Source organism: Ipomoea triloba, chromosome 13 (assembly GCF_003576645.1).
Source record: "Ipomoea triloba cultivar NCNSP0323 chromosome 13, ASM357664v1".
Lineage (NCBI taxonomy): Eukaryota > Viridiplantae > Streptophyta > Magnoliopsida > Solanales > Convolvulaceae > Ipomoea > Ipomoea triloba.
Genome location: NC_044928.1, coordinates 5934270 through 5952760, shown reverse-complemented (window position 1 = coordinate 5952760; position 18491 = coordinate 5934270). Strand labels below are relative to the sequence as shown.

The following is an 18491-nucleotide window of genomic DNA, read 5'->3' as shown; positions in this document are numbered from 1 at the left end:
ATAAAGCACAAAGAACCAGTATCGCCCGCTCAAACCTACCCCTCTTATGTGAGGGTGCAACCAAGTGCCTTAGACCACAAGGTCTTCCTCATGCTCAAACGCATCCTAAGAATTTCTTTAGTCATTTTCATAAAAAGTAATAGTATAGACAAAAAAATCACTTCATTTAAATCAAAAGAAAAAGGCAAACATTAAAAGAAAAAAAGCAAATTCGACCACCCAAAGTGAAAAATACTCCGTAACTAATAAATTAGTGAGTTAATTTCAGTAATGGTCCTCCGACTATGTTAATTTTTTAAAATTAGTCCCCAACTTTTAATTTGGACAATTTAGGTCCCTTGACTTTCAAATTCTTTCCAGTGTTGGTCCTTTCGTCAAATTTTGGTTAAGTTGAGGTCAAATGAAAGGGTAAAATTGTCAGTTCACCTGTTTAGTGTATTATTACTAGTATTTCTCATGTCCTATACGTTGTATATATGAATATAATCTCAGTCAAAGTCTCAATCGAAGCCATATAATCTCAGTCAATGTCTCTTCGACTGATATTATATTCATATATATAGCGTATAAGACATAAGAAATATGAGTATACAAGTGGACGAACAATTTTACTCCTTTATTTGACCTCAATTTAACCAAAATTTGATGAAAGGACCAACATTAGAAAGAATTTGAAAGTCAAGGACCTAAATTGTCCAAATTAAAAGTCGATTTGACTAATTTTGAAAAATTAACATAGTCGGAGGATCATGGCTGGAATTTACTCTAAATTAGTTAAAGGTGGTCAGAGGAGATAAAAAGAAAAAGTCAAAGAGCTAGGACTTCGGCTTTTATGCTTGTCTTTTGGCGCTCTTGATTAGTGATTACCCCAGTCCCCAACGCGGCGCATGCCTCCATTTCCTTTCCTTTTTCTCCTTCTTCTTCTGCATCCCTAGCAGCTCAGCTCGCCCCCGCCATAGTTACAGCTCCTTTTCTTTCTTATGTGAAATTCGATGGAGGGCGCTTCCCTGATGCAACAGTATCGGCGCGATCGCCGGAAGCTTCTGGAGTTTCTGTTGTCCTCCGGCCTTGTTAAAGAGTTTCGAACTCCTTCCGGTCCCACCACCTCTCTCACCAACGTCAATCTCGATGCGCTCAGCATTGATTACGTTCTCGAATGTATTCAATCCAGTAAGTCAAATTCAGCTCTTCTGCTTTCACTTAAAATTACTGTTTTCTGTTCATTTTCCGTATGTAACTACATACATTTCTTTTACTTTTAGGTGGAGTGATTGATATTTCTATAGCGACTAAGAAGTATAGGGAAGAACTTCACCATCCAATAACGGTAAGTGCAGTATCAAATTTTTATATTGTAAGTTCTGTTTTTTCATGAATTAAATTGAAAATGATTTGTACTTAGAGTTGAAATCAGTGCTGCAGCTAGTTATGGACTATTTGGTTCATAGTTATATGCTTGAGATGTCTTTATGAGGATTGAAATCAAACTGGGTTTGGAGTTTCAATGTTAATGCATGTGTGAGCAAGGGCATATAGCTTTTTTCGTTCCTATTTTCCTTCCGATACGGAGCCTCCAATCTCTCCAAAATCACACTGACACAGTAAAATATGATTAACTTTACCATTACATGAGATGCATTTTACATTTGTTTAATGCCTTTGTAGTATAATCTTGAAGGTAAAATGGTGAAGTCTCAAATGTTTCATTCCTTCTGTCTGTTAAGGAGGATTTCTTTGTTCACTAGACTAAATATGTGATATTTCTTATTCTGCCTTTATTGCAGATGCAGTCGCGCTTTGGGGATTCATATTTTCTTCTTTCAGGTGCAGAAACAACTGGTTCTCCTCCTAGGCGGATGCCACCTCCTGTCACGGCACACAACTATAACAACAAATATACTTCACGTGGTTCTGATCTCTCAGGTTCTCTTTCCAGTTATGAGTATGAATTAAAACGTGCAACCTCTGAATCAACAAGATCAGTTCCAAGGAATCAAGTTCATATCCTTAAAATTGGATTACCTACCTTACAAACAGGTATTCTCATTGTGTGTATTGATCACAGCAAGCAAAAGCTAGAGAATGATAAATGAAATAATTCATTTTGTATTACCACATTTCTCTATGGTTCTGTTGAGAAGGAATGATGAGTCTATGTAGCGAACATATAGTGCTTATGTTCAGCATTATTTCTTTCCTATTCATATATTGTCTGAGTAAACTGATATAAAGTTCGGGATCTTTGAAGGATTATCGGATGATGACTTGAGGGAGTCTGCTTATGAAGTATTCCTTGCTTGCATGGTGTTCTCTGGGTAATTACTCATTTATATTTTATTACATCTGTATTTATATGTTTGCATTTAAACATTTTCATATTCTTTCTTACCATTCAGAACTTCAGCATACCAAATATCTCCTCTTTCTCTATATGCTTTGCAGTTTTGTGTTGTAATCTCTTTTACTCTGCTTCTTTTCTCAAAGCTGTATTTCTTGTTCTAGTAGGATTGAACTTCATTTGAGTGACAGTAGAAGGAAAGAGAAGACCTCTAGATTTCTGGCTGGGTTGAAGAATAAAAGGGGTAAAAGGAATCCAATATCGGATTCGCCTGATAGACAGTCAGAGCTCATTGACATATTTCGCTCACAGATGCAGGCATGTAATTGCATTTTAAAAAAACCTTTCTCATTTATTCTATATGCAATCAACCAAAATATGTTGTTTGGGGATACTAAGGAAAGTTATAATTTTCAAATGATGTACATAATCTAAATGGGCTTTTAGAACAAAAAATTTGCTACTTAACAGTTTATTTTTAATTTAATATTATGAAGACTAGGGGCTCCTTAGAGGTTATAAGTTTAAATTCATGATGATTGCTGTGAATTATTTTTTGAGTTATGAATAGCGTGAGACTTGTTACAACATATATTTTTCAAAATTTGGAGTCCTTTACTTGGGTCTTTGGACTTTGGCTGAAGAGAAGTTTCATTTCCAATTGAAGAGTGATTGCTTTGGAAATCTATCTTCTTTTTAGTCTTTGCCTTTTAAAAAGGTGCAGAAGTTAGACACAGACTCTTGATGTCTTACCTATATTTCTTGCTTTCAAATTTGTTGTTTTCTTCCTTACTTTGGTTGCTGGAATAACTAACATTTATTCTTCACTAGATCTCAGAAGCCATGGACAGCCTTATTCGACAACATTTGGCTTCTTTCGCAACAGGGAAAACATTGGGGCAGGTTGATGTTCCTCAAATCGTACTTGGACTGTTAAATGGAATGCTCAAGTCTGATTTTCAGAATGAAAAGTCATATATCCAATGGAAGAACAGACAAGTACTGGTTATTCTTGCCCCTTGTTATATTACTAATTTTGCTCCTTAAAAGTTAAAACAGTCTCTCTTAGAAATTGCTATTGTATGAAACTATGAATTCCGTATGATCTAATGAGCAGGTTTGTTCTTAGGATGGCTCTAGATAGCTATTTTTGTCAACAGAGTGACAGTAAGATGTTGAGTGTTGTTAGCTGTTCATTTGATTAGTCAATTTTCCTTTGGTGTTGCATAAAAATTTATCTTAGTAAAGATTTCTATGGTATAGGTCAATATATGATCTAAGTTATTCAATAAATTCGCATTCTATGCTTTGTCTTTTTTACTATCAAATGCTTCTATTGTAGGCAAATATTCTTGAAGAGCTTCTTTCTTCTGCTGATTATGTCAATAATGAAAAGCAATCAGTTGAAACCTTGGTTGAAAGAATTAGAAATTCTGAGGTACATCTGAATATCACTCACTTTTTCTTGATGAGAATATTGTTCAGTCAAATTAAAGAAATTTGTTTGTGTTTCAGGATTGGGACACTAGGATGTCTGCCTCTGAGCGCAATAGGGTCCTATTAGCTATTAGGAATATAGCATTGACATTATCAAGTATGCCACCAAAGTATGGCATTCAAGGTGAAAATTATTATTGGAGTGCTGGCTATCAGTTGAATGTTAGAGTTTATGAGAAGCTACTCCTTGGTTTATTTGACATTCTTGAAGATGGCCAGCTTATAGAGGTATATAATTGGTGTTTCTTCATCTGTGTTATTGAATTTATGGCATTATTTATATTTCTGATTCTGACCTATTTCAGGAAGCTGCTGAAATCTTGATGCTCCTCAAATCAACTTGGTCAATGTTAGGCATTACTCAGAAACTCCATAATGTGATGTATGCATGGGTGCTTTTTCAACAGGTAGACATGCTATGCATTTGAATATTATGTTGGCTAAATAGTTTGACAAATTTATATGTTCTACACAATTTCTGCAATGTCAATTGCTAAGCAAGAAAATTAGGCTTAGTTCTTCCTGATTGATGCTCCCCCCCCCCCTCATTGAGGATTTCACATTAATTTTACTTCTATTTATTTATTTAATGGATCTAGTAAAATGTCATTGTTTTCTGCACTATTAATATAACATGGTATCTGCTCTGTGCCTGGATGTAATTATTTAGCTATATGTGTTTATTGTAGGAAATGCTCATTGTTTGTGCTCTGAAATGTTTTATTAATATCCTCACTACACTTTTGGGCACTTGTAGTTTTGGGGATGCAGTTTGATATCATCTTGCTAGATGGCACTTAATCTATCTCAAGTTTTGATAAGATTTCTGATGCATTTTCTGCTGATTAAAGTTTGTTGGGACAGAGGAGGCAGTACTTTTAGATTACTTGATTCTTGAAATGCGGAAAGTTCTGTCTGCTGAAGATGAGGATCAGAAGGAAGAGAACTATATAGAGAGCCTATTGTGTTTCACTACCTGCGATGGGTGTCAAACGAGATCAAATTTGATACAATCTACTATTTTTTCCATTAGTCTTTGGTGTGACAGCAAGTTGCAGGATTATCATCTGCATTTTACTAAGGTCATCTCTTTTGTTTGGTTTGTTTCCTTCAATGCCATTTTAGTACGGATGTAGTTGGTAACTAATCTCTTTGTATGAAATATTTCCTGCTGATATGATTTTTATCTACTTTTTAGAAACCTACTCTCCTCAAGGGGGTGATGAGCATGGCATTGGCAGTTGGGCCCTATAGTTTTGTTTCACGTGACAAGAACCAGGTAGCATAACTGATTTAGATAATTTAGGTCTGTAAAACATTGTACTGTAAAGTGCTAACTCCACAGAAGGGGAGAGAACATGACAATATTAAATCATTACAGACATGCAACTGCATCCTATCCATCCCCCTTCACCTCATTCCCCAGAAGGGTAAAGTGCTATTCTTGTTGCTAGAAGTATAATTCTTTTGTTTTTCCTTTGGTCAACTGCATTCCTTGATCTCCATGTTTCTGAACTCCTGGCAAGCTTTTCACATTTGCTTCCCTTGCAGAAACCACGAAACTTTGATTGCCTGCTCTCTGAGCCTAACCTTGGGCCAGTGAACTCATTTTTTACTTTTTGGATGGAGAAGTAGTGTCATTAGGTGAGAGACAAGAGAACTCTTATCAAATTCATTATAGTCTACATAGGGGATTAAGGTCTTTTGAATTGTAACCACCAGGGCTTTTTCCTGAGAGTGGTTTCACTCATTGTCTGTGCTGCCATTACTAAAAGTTTTATTCGTTGTGTATGCCTCTGTTGATATTTGTAGCAGCTCCAAAAAAGTTCTACATTCAAGGCATTGGCCCAAGCTTCTTAAAAGAATGGTCTGCCCGTTTATTATGAACACTTTCTTTGAGCCTCTGATTCCCTATAGACTGTAAACTTTGGATCACCCAATGAGGAGAATCAATCTATTCTTAGTACCTTGAGAAAACATTAAGCCATGCTGCTAGTTCTTGTTATGGGCTTTGTGCACAGCTAATATCTTCTCTTTTGGTCAAAATTTTGTAATGGCCCAGCATTTGGAAGATACCTGCAGCTTTGTTCCTTTGATGCCAAATTCTTCATTTAATACCAATAGCCAATAGTGAAGTGTATTGATTGCTAAATATATACTATGACTTCTTTGTTAACAAAAAAGTATTATGAATTCTTAGCATTTAGCAGATATTGCGAGCTGTAAGACCCTTCTGTGGTTAGTTGCTCCTAAACTTCCTACTTGTTGCAGTTCACAGATTTTGATGCTTCGGATCGTACTGTTCATAGGAAGGTCAAAGATTATGTTGAGAGTTCGATAGAAGCTGCTTGCAGGAGGGTATTATATGAATTGATGTGCTAATATGTTTTTTTTTTTTTCTTCTCTGGCAACCAATTAATTAATGTCAAAAGGTGATGTGCTATCTCAATGATATCAGGTAACTGATGCCATAGGTCTTGGCTGTAAAATAGATAGGATGCAACCTTTGGCATTGCTTGCAAGTGAACTAAAGTTAATTGCTGAGAAAGAGTTGACTCAATTTTATCCAATTCTCCAACAATTTAGTCCTGAAGCTGGGATTGCTTCAGCCTTGAAATTTCACAAAACTTTTGGTGAAAGATTGGTAAACTTTTTGAAGTATCTGTTTTTTGTCTGTACTATCTTGGCAGTGGTTAGTTGTATGATGCTTGTTTTCCCTTTCTGTATAGGAACCATTTCTCAATGGTGTGACGTGCCTTTCTGAAGGTGTCAGGGAGGTGCTTACTGCAGCTGCTCTCTTGGAGGATTGCTTGTTTCAGCTTTACTCTTTGGGCCAAAAAGAGAGTGGGCTACATTCCCCAAGCATCAAAGGATTTGAATATTATAAGGTTTCTTTACTATTGAAATTGCAATATATTTTCCATAAATATATATATATATATATATATATATATATAGGGTCATGATCAAGTGTAGCCGCGCCTTAACGTGCGGTCAGTGCAGCCGCACCACTATGTATACAAATATACACCACTCAATGTTAGAAAATGCACCACACAAATATGCACCATTAGGTACGCATCACCAAAAAACACACCACTAGGTATGCAAATATACACCACACAGTGTTAGGAAATGCACCATTAGGGGCAGGGGAGTTATGGTGCATTATTTTGAGTGTGGTGTGTTTTTTGGTGTTTTTGTGTATTTTCATTGTGGTGCATTTTCTAACATTGAGTGGTGTATATTTGTATACATAGTGGTATGAACCGCACCGACTGCACGGGAAGGCGCGGCCACATTTGAACAGAATTCTATATATATATATATATATATATATATATATATATTAAATTAGTTCTTTACTATTGTTGGAACATATGTTGAGGCAAATGTGTAGATTTTGAGACATAAAAATTGCTATCTGTTCCATGTAATTCTATGTGAACATGCCCCCAAAAGAATGAAGAGAGTCTTGCAGCTTCCCATTTGGTTTTGATCTACTTGGAGAATTTGTGGGAGGTGATAGGTGTTTAAATGACATCATTGAATTTAGGGGTTGTTGAGTTGCAACCTAGGGGGATTGGAAGGGATATGCTTGCCTGACATTCATAGTTTCTGGACTTAGAATCCACTTTACAATCACATATTTGATTTTGGGGATTAAAGGCCAGGTGGGATATTCCACCCTGGACTATGCCTTCTCCCATTCTGCAGCTCCTAAAGCTCTCAAGCTGAAATTACGCAGATATTATCACGTATATGTATACGGAGAAAACGTGAGTATATTCTCCTTGGGATCAAAGTTCTGCATTCATTTGCCACATATAGGAGAATGCAATAGAAAATTCATGGAAAAGTTGTGCAAGTAAAATGATAATGTGGAATCAAATTGTAGTCCTTCATTGATGATGTTCATTTTTCTCCTCACCAACACATTGCTCCCAATATTATAGTTTTTAATTGAGACAAGGAATAAAGTAAATTAATTTCACAAACGTGTAACTTAAAAATTTAAATTGAGGAGTGGCTTTGGGCTGCCTTTGTCAATTGTGATGATGGTGGGGATTAGGGCTGAGATTAAGGTTGAAATCTTCTGAGGTTGTGATAACTTTCCACAAAATCAACTGGCTATCAGTTTGGGGATTGGTAGGCTTGGGGTTGTTTCAGGGCCAAGAATGGAAAAAAGGTACAACCAAAAACGAGAAGAGAAGCAAATGATGACCTAGGGCATCCTTCTATTTATATATATATATAGAGGGAGCAGTTTGGTCATTTTACCATCCTAGGCCCCAGGGTCAAATTCCAAGCTGAGATTGGTCAGTTAAATTTGGTGATTGTTATTATGACCTATCCTTATAAATATTTCTATAATGGCTTGGCACTTTAGCAGTTTGCAATGCCCATTCTTTTGACAATTTAGTTTCTATTCCATTTGGAAGTTGTTACAACTGTGTAAATATTAAGGTGTGACCTACCATTTTTTTATAAGCACAACCTAGAAAGAAAAGATGGCATTTTATAGAGTCTGAAACTTTTGAATTTTGCTTCTACTCTTCTAGTATAACCAAAGTATGAACATGATTGTTTTGGTTTATGTTCATGATTATGAAGGATTAGAAGGTTGTAATTTATCCTATCTTACTGGGGTTTGTACTGGGTATTGGTGTTTTTTGTTTCTATTGGATGGAAAAAAAGGATCTGCAAAAATCCAGTGGTTCATTATAAATTGTCTAGGACTCCACATCAAAAGCTTTAATTAAGAAAGTGGTAAATATTTTAAACAGTGATTTCTTTTGCAACTTATTATGTGCATATTTCCAGTTATTGCCGATGATGCTTTATTCTGTTAACTTCATTGGAGCTAGATTAATTTGCTGTTATCCCACCTCCCTTTCTTTCTGGCAGATTGGTGAAGTAGCAAGGCCAATTATTCTTGATTGGATAATTGCTCAGCATGCACGGATCCTTGAATGGACTGGTCGTGCCTTTGATCTTGAGGTTTGTATTTCACCTGAAGTAAACACTGTGACATCTGATAGAAACTCTATCTGCTGTAGGCATGCACCAAGTCTGTAAAAGTATAATTATGTTCATGAGTTGCTTTGGTAGAGTTTGACCTGTAGGAAAGTGTAGCATTGTGCAAATGTGTTATCTTGGATATATTTCCTGTTTATTCACTTCATGATTCCTCTTACTCAAAGTATGTTTCTTCGTAATCTGTATTAAATACACCGTTGATATAAGCTATAGACTGTGATACTTGCAGGATTGGGAGCCCTTGTCGTATCAGCAAAAACAAGCAGCTTCTGCAGTAGAAGTTTTTAGGATCATAGAGGAGGTATGCCTTTCTCTATCACTTTGGCATTAACTTTTTCCCATTCTTGAATTACATATAACTGATATAAGAATGGTATTTAGAGCTTAGGGTTCTTGATTAGCTCTTTGGAAATGCTGTTTAAACTTTTGATTCAATCATCTGCCTTTTAATTCCAATGTTGAAATAAGTAGCATAGGCTCCTTGCTGAGAAGAGCTTTATTAGTTATAATAAAGTGGTTTCCAAGTCAGATGCATTTTCTTGAATTTCTAGATTTCCTTCTGTTAGAATAGTTTGGTATATTGTTAGTCTTAAAGTTGTTTGTTAGAGGATTTTGCATTATTTTGTCGCTATCTTCTCTTCATTGTACCTATAAATACTGTATAGTTTCAGCTTAGGAGAATCATCAATGCACAGTGAGTTAAAGTGTTAAACAGTGAGCTTCTTCTCTCAAAACACTAACATGGTATCAGAGCTTTATCGTCTGCTTCCCATTCCATTTTTGCTGTGTTATCTGAGGGACAATCTTTATCTAAATGGTCACCTTTACCCATTCCATCTAAATTAATTTTAATTAAGAATTTCCATTCAACAAAATTAGACCCATCTGCCAATATCACATCAAATAATTTGGACGGTGTAGAAACAATAGTAATACTCTTATTACTCCCCTCTGCCATGTTGAACCCAGAAAGGAGACAAAACAATTCAACGTCCGTGTGATTTGACTAATAGAAAGCAAATTAAAGGGAAACTTTGGAAGGTATAATATAAGACAATAGGGGCAATGATGAGGTTGCAACAACCCTTACCCAAAACCGGAACAGACGACCCATCCACTAGGGTAACCGTAACCTTCCCAGACTCCCTCTGAGCAACAAACTCGGGGGGTTGCTCCATGTACACCTCCTCAACCAAATCACCATGCAAAAATGCAGACTTCTCGCAAGCTCTCAAATGTAGAACCTCAACAAACAAAAAACCCTTCAAAACACTAACACCTTCATTCATGTGTTACTAAATTACTGGTTAGTATTATTGTATACACTTAGAGCATCTAGGTGTTTTGGCGTGTTTCTGTTTGTTTGTATCTGTGCCTTCAGATTGACATACTTATTTGTTTATATCCAATTTGACATGCAGACTGTGGATCAGTTGTTTGAGATGAGGATTCCCGTGGATATTACTCACTTACAGGCTTTACTGTCTATAATATTTCACACTTTGGATGCCTATTTACAAAAACTGGTTAACCAGTTAGGTATTATTTTAAATTATATTTGCTTTTGTTTGTCTTAGTTTAATTTAGTTTCTTCACCGCATGGACTATTGTATGAATCCCATTCTGCTAAGTTTCCTTCTTGGCCATCACTGATATAATTATTTATTTATTTAGTCAGAAGATATATGATTACCTTTTAATCCACTGATGTTTTCTAAGGCATTATTACATGTGGCACCTTGATGTTTTGTAAGGGTAGATGATGTTGCAAGAATGGTGTAATACTGATAATATCCCTTGCTTTTTGAAATCTCAATAGAATAACTTGCCTCCGGCAGTTACTCCTAATTTGCGCTACTTATGCTTTACTTTGAAACATAGTCATTTATGAGATACTTTCTCATTCCCACTCCTTGGGTATTTTGCTGCCAGTACCATAGGGACTAGCTGACATAATTGTCATGCAGTAGAACCTGTTTTTTAGTTTTATGTGAATATTATCATCAAGTAAAATGTCCTATATCATAGTTCTCTACTTTTTTGAGCCATCCTGAATTTCGTGGTTTACTTTATTATATATAAACTTCATTAGTATTCTATCTATTTAATTTTTATATTTGGCTAGTATTAATTTGAATGCTGGTCAAACATGTCTCCAACATCTTGACATGATTTTTATTTGCCTATGGGACTTGTGATTCTACCTTCAAATAATTTTACTTTATTTCTTTCTTATTTTCATTTCTTTTGTTTTGTTAATGTGAAGTACCTTGGATTTCAGTCTGAACTCTTTTCATACTACAGTTGACAAGAGTAATCTATATCCTCCTGCTCCTCCTTTGACTCGTTACAAAGAGACAACATTTCCAATAATTAAAAGAAAATTGACAGAAGCTGTGGTTCTTGACAATGGAGTGAATGATAAGTTGAGTCACTTGACAGCATCCAAACTTTGTGTCAGATTGAACACCCTTCAAGTAAGTGTAATTCTTTCTTATGGTAATTTTTAATTTATTGTCTATATTACCTTGTATTTGCAAACGACAGATTTTTTTCATATATACCTACCAACATATAAACAGATAAATTGTATGTTTTATTTTTTTTTCATATATACCTACCAACATATAAACAGATAAACTCTATGGCTTTGTCAAAGGACTCGTTCACTAACTTAATGAACTTAATGATGGATGGCTAAGAAAATGGGTAAGGCAAGAATCTGTCGAAGCTAAAGAAAGCACTTGAAGGCTTTGTAAGGAACTTGGATTACTTACAAATGAGCCCATGAGGGTACTTATAGCCATTCACCTCGTCAATGGATGGTGTCATGGTGGAGATTTACTTGATCTAATGGCGAATAATCTAGCTCTAGAACCTTCCCTATACAAATTAAGGGTTCTCTAATGTTCTAGAGTATTCTATGTTATCTCTACCACCCCTAGTGTTATGTATATGTTTCTAGAATATTCTACCAACTATGGGATGCTATGTACAAGTGCTAGAAAAGTCCTCAGAGATGTGTAGCAGTCTAGCAGAGTTTCACGAGCATTACAATGTGGACTATTATTTAAGAGCTCTTTGAATTGCCTGCATTGAATTAAAAATCTAACTTAAGAGGAACACATGACTACACATCATATGATGCAATAATGCTTTTTTTTTTTTTTTTTTCTTTCTCTTTGAATTGCCTGCATTGAATTAAAAATGTTAAACTTAAGAGGAACACATGACTACACATCATATGATGCAATAATGTTTTTCTCTCTCTCTTTTATATGACTGAATTTTAAACTTTTCTTTAGTAAAAGAAAGGAAAACAATTACCTTTATTGTGAAGTGAGATTTTAGTGATATTTGACATGGTTTTTTTAACCACTGGGAGTAAACATTCATAGTTTTTTCTACTCAAAAAAAGAGAAAAGAATGGGACGTTAATGAATTAGAAGAGTTCTTAAAACTTTAAAATCATTCAACTTTTCTCTCTAGGATGCTTTCTCCGCCACTATAATACTACCTTTCCTAAACCTGTTCTTCCCATTAACTTTTATCATTTAATTTTGTATCAATATTTTTTTTTTCGTACCTCGTTTCTGAATGCAGTATATACAGAGACAAATTGCCACTCTTGAAGATGGTATTCGGAAGTCTTGGTCAACCATAAAAGCTTTTAGAGATCAGATATGCTGTAAGTTCTGTCTGTAAGATTGTAGAGTTTGAACAAATATTACACCTGTATAGGTACTTCTCTATGTTTCTTCTCTATATTGCTACATGAGTTTGCTGTAGTAGTTTAGTTCAATGTTGACCGTGATTGTTCTTTAGATTGATCCATGCTGCAGTAGTTTTGTTTGATGAAGGCTGCCAGGTATTCTAGATCTTACATCTAAAACCAGCTTGTATTTAGGCATTTCAATAGAAAAAGTGTTTTGGTGACACACACACCAAGTCTTTGTCAAGTAAAAACTACTATCTGTCTGAGGTTAAGTGTCTTCTAAATTGTCAGTCTACTAGTCAAATAATTCACTCCTATTATGATTGGATTAAGTAGAATATTAAGAACAGATGAATTCTGGATGAGGCTATTCATTTGAAAATAATGATACTAATGTTCATTCTCCTTCCTCCAGCTGAAGGGAATTTTCCCGAGTCTTCAAATGGAATTTCAGATATGTCCGATGAGTCAATAGATGAGCTTTTTGCAGCCACCTTTGATTGCATAAGAGATTCTGCTACTAATGCTATCCGAAAGACTTGCGATTTTTTGGGTAAGCTAACTAGTAAATGAAAAATTTAGTTGGTTCATTTCTTATGGTAGGAATAGATTATTAAAGTATATTATACATGTAACATGTTTTCCCCTTATAAAACAAAAATGAAGATAAAAGAGAACCTAAAGCTTCTAATTTTGATATAGCTCCACAATTTTGTTTCTCTGTCATCTCAGAGCTTTTGAAGGCAATCTGAACTAAATAATGCCAAAAAATATTTAAGACTCTTATTTTTCAGTATATATTACTTGATTTGGAAATCTTAATAGTTGCAACGACAATTAGTCTTATTCTTCTTCACTTAAATTTTAGGTGCCAGAGTTGTGTTTTGGGATCTCAGGGAGCCATTTGTTTTCCATTTGTATCACAACAGTGTTGGAGGTGCTCGGCTGGAGAGTATACTTCCACAGTTTGACAGTGTAAGAAATTTAGAAAATTCATCTTATCTCTCATTTGTGTACCCTGTTGAAACTGAAGGATAAGAAAATACCATAACTCGGTTCACTGGATGTGTGTGCAAAGGCATCGTGATTTCCAAGTTGAATGTTAGGATTGTCCTTAATTGTCTCACTTCGGGTTTTTGTCATTGCAGATTCTCAATAATGTTTGTGGTTTGATTGATGATGGACTTAGAGACCTTGCAGTTTCAAGTATTTATAAGTCATCCTTGGTATAGTCTTACTCCTACAAACTTGCGTGTAATGATTTGCTTTCTGGTCTGACTCTATATTCATTGCATAGGAAGGTTATATTTGGGTGTTATTGGATGGGGGCCCTTCACGCGCATTTTCTAACTCAGATGTTCCAATAATGGAAGAAGACCTCAATATGTTAAAAGTAAGTATACTTTGCCGTTACATTTTTTTGGTCTGCCTTCTTTTCTATATATACATATATATATATATATATATATATATATATATATATATATATATATATATATATCTTTTATAATCCTGCCAGTGAAAAGGGGGAAAAAGTTGTTTACTCTATAGACTATAGTAGCAAATGCGCCGAACTGTTCAAGTACATCATTGTGTCTCATCATCAACTGTAATAACTGTGCGCTTAAAATAAATGTTTATTTCTTTACTTTATAGGATTTGTTTGTCGCTGATGGAGAGGGGCTTCTCCGGTCATTAGTCGAGAAGGATTCAAAAATTACACAACAGATCCTAAGCTTGTTTTCCCTCCAGGTTTAGTAGTTTAGAATGGACAATTCTTTGCTCCCACATTAGGAGGTTCGGGTTCTGATTTTTGATATTTTCCCTTTCATTGTGTAGGCCAACTCTGTGATAAGAATGTTGATGACTTCTAGTCAGCATATTTCAGTAGGACATGGTGCACACAAAAACGGATCAAGGAATGTAGGAGATGCCCAGACTTTAATGCGTGTATTATGTCACATGAAGGACACGGAGGCGTCGAAGTTCTTGAAGAGGCATTATAACCTTCCTGCATCTTCGGGTACTATTCAAATTTCTCCCACATTTATCTCATCCTAAGCGAGATGTGAACAATTTGGTTATTATATTTAGACAGATTTAATTAGCCACATTGCTCACTACTGAAATATAACTCTCCTTGTGAGCAGAGTACGATGATAGCACATCAGAGGAGTCCGGTTTTAATTCGCCTCTGATGGCGGATCTTCTAAAGAAAAGCGCATCACTTCGCTGGTCTGATAAAGGCAGCAGCAGTTTCAGATCCTTCAAGAAAAAATTTCACGAAGCAACATCCGCGTGGTGACTGACAACCTGTCAATCTCGGCACTCTAGATACGCCCGTTCGCTCACGTTCCAGCTAGAGTTTTGGAAATGGCTGGTGAGTGATATGCTCATTTCACAACATGAAGTGTTGTACATTGCATCTGTTTGGTTTGGTGCAGAGTCAAAAACCCTCTCTCCCTTTCTGTGAGAAATTTCCCAGAAGTAGACCAAATCAGCATTGAAGTGAGAACTACAGACCTAATTTGGTGGAATGGTCATCATGTGCAGACATAATTGTCTTCCTCACATGAATGTATGGTCTGTTTTTTCAATGCCCAGAAAATTAAGGGTTGATTTGGCAACTATAAGACCCTTTCGTTGCATAAAATATAGGGATTTGGACTTGTGTTGAAGCCAAGAAGGCACCTGGAAACCTCTTTTTTTCTTCACTTTCAACATTCTACCCAATTAAAATTAGGCATGTGAATCACTATCTTCAACTCATTTAACTAAAATTAGGCATGAAAATGTGTAGCTTGACAATTCAGATCCTTCTGGGAACCCATCATCTTCATCCTTTCACCCATCTTCAACAAAAGTAAAATTAGGAGTGTTGGTTCGGTTAATTTGGTTAATAATCGAACCGAGTTAACTGAACTGAAATGTCTATTTTTGAATTAATCAAATTGACTTTTTTTTGGCTAATCGATTAATTGAAATGTTTTAGTTTGATTTAAAAAATCTTAAAATATATAAATAAAATTTGTAAATTCATAGGTTAAAACCACAAAAATAGTCATTACAATTTACATCAGTACATACATGATAAAATTTGAAAAACTAGTTTAATAATATGATTTATTAATTATAAAACCTTTATGTATGTATGTATGTATGTGTATGTATGTATGGTGCGGAGACACCTTAAGAATAAAAATCACGCATCTTAACTATTAAAATGACACACTTTAAGTATACAAATCACGTATTTTAAACACATAAACCATGCACCTTAAGAATCTTAAGTTTCAATAATTTACGCACTTTAAGCATATAAATCGCGCTTCAAGTTAACATACCTTAAGTTTCAACAACTACTCAATTAAACACACATCCCACACACCTTAAGCACAAAACCACGTATCTTAAGCTCAAAATCCACGCACCTTAAGAATGAAAATCACTCACCTTAAATTTAACTTAGATGCAAAAATTACCAAATTGCCACCGCTTTTTTATTTATTTATTTATTTATTTTTTATAATAATTTTGTTAATCTTGGACGTTGATTTATGCAAGATCAATAGCTCAGATTTAACTGTACAACCACAAGAGACACACCAACCACATGGGAACTGAATTATATATATATATATATATATATATATATATATATATATATATATATATATACACACACACACACATACATATAAAATTTGGTTAACTTATACTTTCGAATTAATTGTTAATTGAAATTTTCTAAAATTTGTAACCACTAACAGAATTAAAATATTTCAATTAAAAAATAGTTAATTAAAAAATTTGGTAATTTTGGTCAGTTGATTAATTTTCATCAAATTGTGCACACCCTTAAGAAAAATACTAAGTGTATTTTAAGAATATTGTTTTTGAAACTATGATTTAATTAGAGAAAGAAAATGAAAAGAAAAAAGCATGCCCTATATTTTTTAAGGCATGGAAATTATATTATGGATCTTGTGGTCCATTTTGCAAGATGAGTTTTAGGTTGAAAAACAAACATGTAGTACACTAAAAGTAAACTTGTATAAAAATATAATGAAGCTGCAATATATATGAATTTATATAGTCCTTTTGGTTCGCAAAAAATATTTGGGGAGAAATGGAATTGAAATTCTGTAGAAAAGAAATCACAAAGAACATTGATTCAATTATTTGGTTGGTGGGAAAGAAATTATTAGGAATATTGATTTCATTATTTTGTTGGATTTGGATTTGCAAAGAATAATGAGTATAAAGACTAATATGTCCTTACACAATAATAATGATAATAAAAGTAATTGTGATTTTCAAATTAAAATAATATAATTTATAAATTACAATATCATAAATTAAAATATTATAATTATATATTTTATTATAATAATATAATAAAAGTTATTATACATATTTGGTCTAAAGGTAATTAAAAAAGTTCCATGAGAATAAAATTGTCCTACCAAGTGATAAATGGTTCCCAATGTCCATAGAAAACAAAATGCCAATGTTTTTTTTTTTTTTTTGGTGAGAACAAAATGCCAATGTTGAATTGTTGAGTAATGAAATTTTTTCCCTCATATTTAAAGAAAAACTTTTCCAATGAAAAATATTTTTCATGAAAATTTTCATTTTTCTCAAATGTTAGGAAAACTTATTTCTCGGAAAAGATTTTCATCCAACCAAACACCTCCTATCCATAGTAGGTCTAAGGATATAATCTTATTAATAAATTCAAAATATTAAGTTTTTCAAAGTAATAATTTTTTTTGAGTGTACCCAGAGTTTCCACCGTTGAACATAATGATTAGTCCCCTCGCTGATTATATGGACCTCTTTGGATGTAATAGTTGGCCTGGAAATTTAAGACTGCTCCATATCCAATGCTAAGGATCGAACCCTGGTTACATTAAAAGAGTATTACTATTCAAAGTAATAAATTATAAGAGTATTACTATTCATCACCAAAAAATTCCCCTTCTTAATTTTACATTCTGACATGACATTATTTGATTGAATACATTAACTTTTTATTAAAAATTGGCCGAGACAACTAATTATTGGCAGTATGACACCTCATGAGAAAAAAGGTTAAGAAATGTAGAAAGTAAATTTCAAATAAAAATAGCTATTGTTGTTTTCATATATTTTTTTTGAATACTGACTCTATTACAATGCAGTATCTGTTCATAACTACTTTCTTAATCTATTGAAGCACAAGAGTCAATATTGACTCCACTGAGGCTCGAAACCATTGAAACCCAAATCTTACGAGTGTGAATGTTTAGCACATATCTGCATGCACAAATTAGGACGCATATGACAAAATTATATGGGACAAACGTTGACTAAAACGTTAGTTATTTGTCTATTTGTACTAGAAAGAAATGCATGCTTTTTTTGGGGGAAAGTAAAAAAGAAAAGAAAATTCTGAAAGGGCCCCACGGCAGGGAGGCAAAGGAAAGGATGCGGTTGACTGTTGAGTGGACCGCTACACGCCTACAAAAGCCTAAAAGGGGATTAGGGGTTGGTGTCATTTGACCTAGTTTATTTGTTTATTTTAATAAATCACTTTACGTCTAAAATTATTATTCCATTACAAAAATTCGTGTAAGACGTCTCATCGTGAGACGAGTCGGATCGGGTCAATGTAAAAATGTGATACTTATACACACAAATGTCATACTTATACGTTCAAATATAATACTAATCAGGAATAAAATTTTTGTTACTTATAATGATAAATGTAATACTTTTACATTTTGATTTAAAAGTATTAGGGCCTGTTTACTAAAAGAAAACTGTTTTCTGTTTTCAGTTTTCTCTAATTTTTCAGTTTTCATTCTTTGTTTTTCATTCTCTATTTTCAGTTTAGAAAACTTGTTTACTAATAGTTAT

The 18491-nt window shown here is 34.2% G+C and overlaps 1 protein-coding gene across 3 annotated transcripts; it reads left to right on the top strand.

Moving 5' to 3' along the window:
- Window positions 1-874: 874 nt before the first annotated feature.
- LOC116001945 (protein unc-13 homolog) lies at window positions 875-15402 on the top strand. Of its 3 annotated transcripts, none has more exons than XM_031241917.1 (26): window positions 875-1170; window positions 1263-1327; window positions 1785-2037; window positions 2249-2315; window positions 2506-2656; window positions 3170-3337; window positions 3681-3776; window positions 3854-4063; window positions 4141-4242; window positions 4687-4917; window positions 5034-5114; window positions 6107-6193; window positions 6294-6479; window positions 6565-6723; window positions 8744-8836; window positions 9105-9176; window positions 10297-10414; window positions 11180-11352; window positions 12479-12563; window positions 13006-13143; window positions 13459-13565; window positions 13739-13816; window positions 13888-13983; window positions 14247-14342; window positions 14430-14613; window positions 14741-15402. In XM_031241917.1, exons 1-26 carry the CDS (start codon window positions 993-995, stop codon window positions 14893-14895), a joined length of 3429 nt encoding a protein of 1142 aa, XP_031097777.1. In that variant the 5' UTR covers window positions 875-992; the 3' UTR covers window positions 14896-15402. The 3 variants fall into 3 exon arrangements, with proteins under 3 accessions (XP_031097777.1, XP_031097776.1, XP_031097778.1); XM_031241916.1 differs by having other exon boundaries at window positions 2503-2656; XM_031241918.1 differs by lacking the exons at window positions 14430-14613; window positions 14741-15402 and having other exon boundaries at window positions 2503-2656; window positions 13892-13983; window positions 14247-14300.
- Window positions 15403-18491: the final 3089 nt, after the last annotated feature.